Source organism: Ascaphus truei, chromosome 3 (assembly GCF_040206685.1).
Source record: "Ascaphus truei isolate aAscTru1 chromosome 3, aAscTru1.hap1, whole genome shotgun sequence".
In the NCBI taxonomy this organism is placed as follows: domain Eukaryota; kingdom Metazoa; phylum Chordata; class Amphibia; order Anura; family Ascaphidae; genus Ascaphus; species Ascaphus truei.
Window position 1 is genome coordinate 328,548,619 of NC_134485.1, and position 8,936 is coordinate 328,557,554.

The window sequence follows — 8,936 nt, forward strand, 5'->3', positions numbered from 1 at the left end:
CTGCTTTATGGCCCCATCGCTATGGAAGGGTAAGCTAAACAAACCATGCAGTGCAGAAAATGGGCTCATTTCCATAAAGGCAGGGTATTAAAGCAGCAATCCCACAAATTGTCAATATTAATTTTCTGTATATTTTTTTTCCCCCCATCTTCACAGAATATTTAATAGGGGTAAAATTGTTCAATAAAGATAATTGGACCAGTGAGTATTTAATGCAGTGAGGATACCTGGAGGCTCAGAATCTGCAACAGGGACCTCTGGCACTGCAGGGACACTGGTGGGAGGAGAACTAGTGTCTGGAGCTAAAGGAAAATGTGCACAACATTACATTATTCAGGACGATATAGAGGCTCTAGAAGGTGCGGTCACAGTTAATAAAAAAAAAAAAACCTAAATTTTGTTGGTTGTTTTGTTTTTTTTTAAATGAGCACATACGGCCTTTGTTCTTAAAGGAAGGAATGCTACAAGACATTTTAAAGTAGTAATGATCCCAGAATTACATTTTTATTAGAGGTGGTATATTAAAGCCGCTAGTACAGAAATACTTTTGAGATGAGAATTTACATGCTGTATCAAAAAAAAAAAATTACTTATTTTACCTAGAAAGACTGGGGGGAAGGGAAAGTTATACAAGAAGTTTGAAAATACCATCTGTATATAATGAGAAACATCTCAGCTTTTCTACAGGGCCTACCCCAGAGGTACAGTACTGAGATTTATTCTGTTTGTGCTTCTACAAGTGTCTATATTTAGATTCTTTAAATTCGGTATAAATCAGTAATCCATTGGGTTGAATGGTGCAATACAATTGGCTTTTTATTGAGCATATTAAAAATAAAGTAGTAATTAATACATAGCAAGACAGAACCAGACAAGTGAACGACACTGTATTGCCCTTAAACTCCCATTTAATTACACTGCTAAGGCCTCTATGCAATATGTTTAGTTTTTCCTGTGCAGGAAATTTTAGTTCCCTTCATTAGAATGAAGCTAAACACTTCCCCAGCACAGGGAAATCATTCTCAGTATAGGTACTAGGAGTCAGTATTCATTAAGGAAACCGGGACCAGTGAGTATTTAATGCAGTCAGGATACCTGGAGCATTAGAATCTGCAACAGGGACATCTGGCACTGCAGGGACACTGGGAGGAGAACTAGTGTCTGGAGCTGAAGGAAGATTTACAGAACATTAAATCATTCAGGAGGGAGGAGAGCTCTAGAAGGTGCGGTTACAGATGGCAACATAACACCACAGTGTGCATGTGTGGCATATACTGCATTTGTTCTTGGCAAAGGAAAGCCGAATACATTCCCAATTAGTAATGATCCGTAAACAGTTCTTCCCAATGTAAGATCACCATAAGTGTCCCAGAATTTAGTTTACATCAATAGTTATCCAAGAGAGAAACTTTTAGACAGTTCGTGACTAAGGATGTGTGAAGATTGCTTCACCTGGTCACACTGCATAAGAGCCGTCCGCATGCTCAACACAACAGAGGTAAAACATGCCTTTGTGCTCAGTACTGCAGCATTGAAAACTGTGCAGGTTAAGGCAATCATTTACTTCACAATACTGTTATAATGTGCTGCAATAAGCTCTATTACATGCTCTACCTAAAAGAATGGTACAGATCCATTTTCTTAGTACGTAGAACAAAGTCTAGGTAGTTTGTCCCATAACCAATATTATTTAATTAGCATGTTCTAAGAACAGGATACACCCCCACATCCCCAAATAAACGTAAGCACCTGGGTTTCCCTGGGACCTGAATATAAGTTTTGGTTCTTTGAGGAACTGTACATAAAACACCAGAGAGGGATAGATCAGTGAGTAAATGGTGCCCGGGAGAATAGTGACAGGTACGGGGGGGGGGGGCACAATGAGGGGAAAAGGCTATGGAGCTTTAATACCTTTAAGGGGGGTGGGAGTAAGAAGGCAGAAAAGAAAGTAAAAAGTCATGTAACCATACCTACAAGAAAAAGGATCCCCACATCCAGCTTTAGTTATTAGAAACAAAGTCCCACTGTGCACTACATTAGGATAGATGTAAGTGACTTTACACAGCACACGGTTAGTTAGGGATGCAGGAAATGTGCAGCGGTCATACCTGGAACTTGAGAATCGGGCAGTGCAGGGGCAGCGGAGGGAGGGGAGCTAGCATCTGGAGCTGAACACAGTGACAATAGGATACATTATACATGGTTGTCTTTACCTGTAGATATGTGAGCTTACAGTATGCTTTTCCATCACTGAAGAGGCTAAAAAGGTACAAGACCTCAAATCTCATCTAAGGCCTTCCCAACACATCTGGTGTCAATGAGTTACAAGTTCTTTGGTGGTAAGGCGACGTAATAGTGGGAACAGATAACTCCAAACACCTTTTTTAACTGGAAGGCATTTGGATGATATTGATCAGTGCGTAACCCAAGACCAAATGGAGAATGGATTACATCTATTCATGAAGATTTATTTAAAACTGAGTGAATCAAGATATTAAGGTCCTGGAAAGAAACGTTTTATTGAACATGGGAATGTAATATAACTGCTCTGGTGGAGGACCCTGGAGAAAGTACACCAATAAACCTTCAAAATGGACATAAAAACATTTTCAACTTATCACTGTCTCAAAAATAAAATACAAATGGCTCACGTGTCTGGGTCTCTGAGTAGCGTTATTGTTATTTAAATTGTGAGGTCATTGCGCAGCTATGGACTGCTCTCCCGACTGATATGTTTGCTTTAGAGAAATACAGATAAAAGGGGCACTACCAGCCACAAAAGGGGAATTTGTACAGGTCAGTAGGCTGTGCCATTGAGGGAGATACTTCAGCTGCACAATTATTGTTCCAGCTCAGCATTTTTCCCCACAGTAGATTAGCAGAGCCCAAGGGTGGAGTCTAATCTTTCCCTCATCACCCTAGATTTTCCTCTTAACCCATTGAAGTTTTGTAGACGTCTTCAGATGAGCATTAGCTCGATACCTGTGTCCTAAAAACCATGATATTCAAGTGTTTGACAATATGGTATTACAAAATAAACAGAAGATGCCTTTTTACTAGCAGGTAGAAGTGGTAACTTCAAAGGCCAGTGCAATCATGTATACACATTCAGTGCAATCGAACTATGCCTTAATATTAATAGGGGAACAAATGAAAATAAATTAAGGATGGAGACAGGAGGGCTATGTGTTGAATATCTAAAGGTAGCAAACAGTTGACAAAGCCACCAGGTTTAATTTGGGCAACAAGCCAAAGCAACCGGCTGGAGTGTGGTATAATATTCATTAAAATTAGCATCAAGAACCTAAATTAATGTTATGGGAAGTTTTGATAATACAGGCTAGGGAATGGAAGTAGTAATTTCTCTTTCATAACAGACAATTAAATACGGTTGCCTCCTAGATTAACCCTTTGACTGTTAGAAGAGCCGGGTGGACCACTGGAGAATTGCACGTTCTTCCCGCCCAGGTTCAATTAAAGACAGTATTTCTCACCATATGTCGAAGCGTATACAATATACTGCCTGCATTGCAGTATATCGTCATTGCGGCAGCTTAGATACTCCACTTTTAAAAACAGATAAAAACGGAGAAAGAAACCATAGCTGCCACAATGATTTCCAACACTACCATAAATAACCACACTTTTGCATTACTGGCCCAGTTGCGGTTTGTATGCAAGGAGGAACATACATGGCATTAACCAAGCAGTGGCAAACGTTGTGAAAGCATGAAAATAATTAGATCATTTTTTGCTGGTGTCAGCCTCATTTTTATTATGTAGCAATAAATTATAGACACTTCAGTGAAATAAAAAGGTCAAGTAATAAGGCCGGAAACTTTTTTTTTATATATAGCTAATGATTGAGTTAATATGACATTGAGCCATGACTAAATGCGTCAATGTTTGCTGCTCTATGGAACCCAGAAAATATAAAATATAAACCACCACACATTAAGAATTCCTTATGAACAGGAGTTAAAAGAAACAGCGCACGCTTCAAAAAAAAGTCCTATTAATTGCCAGGCATTTCATGGTGTTTGTAGAGACATCTAAAGTGAGCAAAACATTCCCTCCGGAATCTGATCGGCCATAGGTGTGCTGCTGGATGAGCTGTTACTTGTCACTCAAGTTTTGAGAGACCTACCTGACAGCTCCTGAGCAGCCACCTCTGGGTTCTGGGTGACAGCCTTTTTCTCCTCAGCTGCCACAACCACTTCTGCGGGTGCAGCTACCTCCATCTCAGGAACTGTGGGAGGTGTTACTGTAATAGCAGCAGCAGGTGAATATGTGACTTGAAACACCGTGCATTATTCCCACAACCACATGCTTGTATAAACACAAAAAAAGAGTCCATACAGTAGGAGGTGGACACCAGAAACACAAACAGTGACAAGTGTTAGCTATCCCTAGACAACCAAGTGATAAACCATTCACATTTCAAGAGATTAAACAATGAACTTAAAAAAGCAGGTTTCCAACTTAATGGCTAGATGAACTACTGAAATGCACTCCCATCCCTTGCTAAAGGAACAGTTACATATTACTTTTAAGATACACATAGGCAGATGTCAAAGAGCCCTCAAGCAGCATTATTTATAAGAAGACTAAATGGAAAAAACACACACAAAAAAAAGAGAACTAAATATTAGGATTCTAAAAAACTGGGATAAAGAGAATAGAATTCTCCAAATATTTGGTTGAAATGGATGGGGGGAAGCAAGTTATACCACTTACACATGCTCAGAAGTAGCTATTCAGATGCTCCTATTTTAAACAATGGTGGCCCCATTACGTATTTGCAAGCAGAGCATGCATCCTCACAAAACACAAAAAAGTGTTTTTTCTATACCTGTCTATCTATATAACAGTACATAAATTACAAGAGATTTGTTCTTAGCAAACCAGGACTGCAGGAACTTGCAACCATTCTCCCCCCCCCCCCCCCCCCAAAGGTCTGCATGCAAATGTTTCGCAATCCCCAACAGCGTAGAATGGCCTGAACACCAAACTAAACCACTTTTCCGTAACGGTTTTAAAATGCACTTTAACAAAACTTTTTTTCTCAAATGTCCATCACAATATAGTGCCATTCATACCATCAATCTACAAAAACAGACAATTTCCTGCGTTTCCCCTTTAACCAAGAGCCAAATCAAAGCCAATGGATAGTGTAAGTAAGCACCAACCAATTAAAACCCATTTGTAGACAAGAACACGTGCCAAACCATGTTTAAAAAAAAAAAACCTGCAGTGCCCAAAAGTACAACAGTCAACAGTTCCTTGGTGTCCCCGGACCCCACAGAAGATCATTGATGTTGTCCTCATTGCTCTTATCCACTTCACCATGCTCCAATACAAATGTAAAGCTTTTTGGATAAAAAAAAACAAAAAAAAACAGGCAACCCAGGTAATCAATTCCTTTACAGGGGTTCTCCTACAAAAAGGATTACCCAGATGGTATGTTAGATCTCTATTTTAGCTGTGGGAGTAGATGGTAGGATGAATGAGTCTCAGGAACTGTGGGGGGAGAGGACCACCGCAGATCGCTCACCTGTCTCAGCCTGAGGTTGGTGGAGTTCCTGCTCTGCAGCTGGGACGGTTTCTGTGGCTTCACCAGGCATTTCTGCACAAAGGAGAAAAAACAACTTTAAACAGTGTTTCAGCTTTGAAAATAAATTTCAAAAACAAATCAGATAATATAGCAAGTAACCTAAAGTAACTTGCAGCTTAAATGAGCAGACAGAACACCTGTTAATACAGTTGTAGTATGGTAGGCAGCTGTTATAAACTAGAGAAGTCCACCCTGCAGGCTACATGCCCCACCCAGATTTATCAGCCCCCCACCCCACCACACCCCACCCACCAATGACAAAATAGGGATGGGAAGATAGACCCCCAAGAAATGCACTTGTATTACTACTGTGAAGCGCTATGTACATTAAATGGCGCTATATAAATAAAGACATACTTCCAGGAAGGGAGCACGCTCAGCTTGCTTCAAGCAAACACTTACTCCTTTGCAGAACTTAATACATTATGGCCCAGGTCCACAAAAGGGTGTTAAACTTTAGCATGCCTTTACCACCATTCATGTCAATGGGAGTGAAGGCGTACTAAAGAGTAGCACCCTTCTGTGTATCTCAGACCAAGTTTCCTTTTAAAAAGCATTAATCTGTGACCTTGTCCCAAAAGATATTGAAGTTCCACTCCGTGATGGAGCGGCACATTAACCATCAAACAGGTGTTGCTTACTACTAAAGTTGATTTTTAAAAGGTATTTTGCTCCATTTCAGTACATAAACTTGTAACAATGTAATAAAATCCTTTATTCTTTTTTGAAGTATCATTTATACACTTTAATTCAGCAGACCATTTCCACCCTGATATGCAAAGCGAAGAGCTTTACATTTTATTTATATATATATTTGTGATCTTGCATACTTTTGCTCAAGAGATTTAGTAATGCTCACTGGGTTAAACATACTATAGACGAACCTGCAAAATAAGGGTTATGATCCCTCACTTGTCTACTGATGAACAAGTAACAGGTGTCTGGAAATCAAAGGCATGGTCAGCAAGAATTACCCTGAATAGAAGGGTGCAATCACTCTTGAAAAAACACAAATGGTTCATTCATTGTATAACTATGTGGTTCTATTTTCAATCAAATTATTCTGTTCAATTTTAATGAGGAATGCTGTCTCCCCCACTACTAATGCCCAAACTGTGCATGCAATGTCTTGTATATAATCTATACCATGTTCACTTATGTCATTATTTGTAACCATGTATTTGTCATCTTAACTCTATGTCCAGGACATACTTGAAACCGAGAGGTAACGCAATGTATTACTTCCTGGTAAAACGTTTTATAAATAAAAAGAAAATTAAATTTTTTGTTTTGGCTTTGAGTGTGAATTTTCAGGAGACTAGTACAGCAATGGAGAGCCAATAGGTAAACCAAAACTGATTTTTTTCTCACGTTGACAACTTTATAGAAATTGGTCCACTGAACAAAAAAAAAAAAACCATCACAAATCATTTTTAAACATTTTATTGGAATTTAAATATGAATGCACAAATGTTTGGGAAAGGGATATAAAATCTACTATAACAATGAATGAGACACTATGCTCACTACATTTATTATAATTTTTTCCTGTACAGGCCAATGGACTGATGGACCTTCCCAAATTAAATATTGTATGGAAAGTATCTGCCAAATACAGAAACGCCAGGCTTTTATACGCCAGAGAAACATATGTCAAAATGTATGATGCTTAAACTGTTAACAGATATTTAAAGAGTAAATTATTATGATGTGCTGCTTCACAGAAGTTTGGGTTCTGTAGTAAACCTCCTCTTCCAACTTCAATGTTAAATATTTTAATGTCATACAAAAGCAAAGTTACAACACTGAATAGAGGTCTGCAGTATTGCTAACAGTTTAGATAAATGAAAGGTGCAACGATTTAAAAAAAATAGATTCGATAATTTACTTTCTTATAACAAAATACAACATTTACTGCAATCTGCCCAAATGTTCCAATAATACAACATAGGTAAGCAGAAGTGGGGAATGGAAACCCAGCTACAAGGTGCAGATCACACCCACTGTATTAAACACAGGGCGCTGCCAAACCGGTGCTTCTGGTTATTATAAATGCGGCGTTTTCTTCCAAATATTAAGACATTACACAATAAACTTAATGATAAAACTCACAACTTGAGTCACAACCCAACCCCATAGCTAACAAGAGCAATGCTAGCTGTTACAGACACGTTAATACAACCAGACACTACAAGTATTGGTAACCATAACCCCCCCCCCCCCCCCCCCCCCGGAAAAGAGGTCCATGCTTCAGTGTCAGACTGTCAAAAGCTGCATGGCGGATCCAGATTTAACCCCCAGATAAGTGTGCTGGGTCCTCTAACACTAGTTATAAATGTTAAAGGATAACAAACACAAATTGTTTATTCTGACACAAAACTGCAGAGGAAAGGGGAACAAGCACCCCGGCACTCAAGTCAACCAATACACTGAGTCCTTACACCAACAACACCAGGTCTGACATGATAACTATTGCTGCGGTTGCACAAAATCAAGTGGGGAGTTGTCACATGGCGGGAGCAGAGAGGGGCCCACAGCCTGTGTGTGTGTCTGTAGTGTACTGCATGGTGCTCTACTGGTAGGAAGGCCTCGGGAACACTGTATCCCAGCTGCCTGACCACTAGTGCCGGCCTCGCTCTCACCGGCCTCGGGGCACCCAACAACCCCCACAACTTATTAACTGCTCTACCCATCCGGGTCTCTAAACATGTCCCCCCTCCCTCTCCATGACACCCCCCACAGGGTCCAGGCCGCTTCCCATCTCCTTGTAACCTGCCAAGTCCCTCTCAAATCCCGGCCACACCGCCATGCTCCGATTCTTTATGTTCTCCCCCACCCGCCGGTGCCTCACCGGGAGCGATGTGTCCCTGTTAACACGCCGGATGGCGACGGATACGGGGAAGAGGCACTTACTGTGTGAGAAGCTCAGATCCAAGATGGCTAAAGAAAGAGAGTCTGGCGCCGATTGTTTCCGGGTTGTTAAAGCGTCAGGGCGTACTACTTCCGGATCACCAGCTGGGACTCCACACCTGCCATTCATGCCACAGCCTGTCAATGACTCTTTATATGGACATTTCTAGAGTTAGCTGCAACACTTTGAATTCAACTCTATTTGTAGAAAACAAAATATATAGGCACTTCTGGAGTATGAATGGTATATATGTATAAATATATTTATATATACACACAGACACACATAAACATATATACACACATATAAATACTGTGGAAAATGTTGGCTTCAAAAAATATATATGTAACGGGTATTCCCTCTATCCCAATCACAGATACAGTGTGTGTGGGTGGGAACCTATGTGTTACC

General features: G+C 40.2%; 1 protein-coding gene across 14 annotated transcripts in view; it reads right to left on the reverse strand.

Annotated features, from left to right (window-relative positions):
* NACA (nascent polypeptide associated complex subunit alpha) overlaps nt 1-8,628 on the reverse strand; it is a 49,949-nt gene extending 41,321 nt beyond the window's left edge. For 11 of the 14 annotated variants that reach the window (XM_075591430.1, XM_075591435.1, XM_075591434.1 and 8 more), the window contains exons 1-6: nt 8,528-8,628; nt 5,555-5,626; nt 4,148-4,264; nt 2,109-2,168; nt 1,096-1,167; nt 228-302 (exon numbers count right to left, since the gene is read on the reverse strand). In XM_075591430.1, coding sequence (XP_075447545.1) covers nt 228-302; nt 1,096-1,167; nt 2,109-2,168; nt 4,148-4,264; nt 5,555-5,624 — 394 coding nt within the window. In that variant the 5' untranslated portion in view covers nt 5,625-5,626; nt 8,528-8,628. The remainder of the gene's footprint in view (nt 1-227; nt 303-1,095; nt 1,168-2,108; nt 2,169-4,147; nt 4,265-5,554; nt 5,627-8,527) is intronic. The other 3 variants (XM_075591438.1, XM_075591436.1, XM_075591437.1) reach the window with 1 other exon arrangement.
* Between the last annotated feature and the right edge of the window lie 308 nt (nt 8,629-8,936).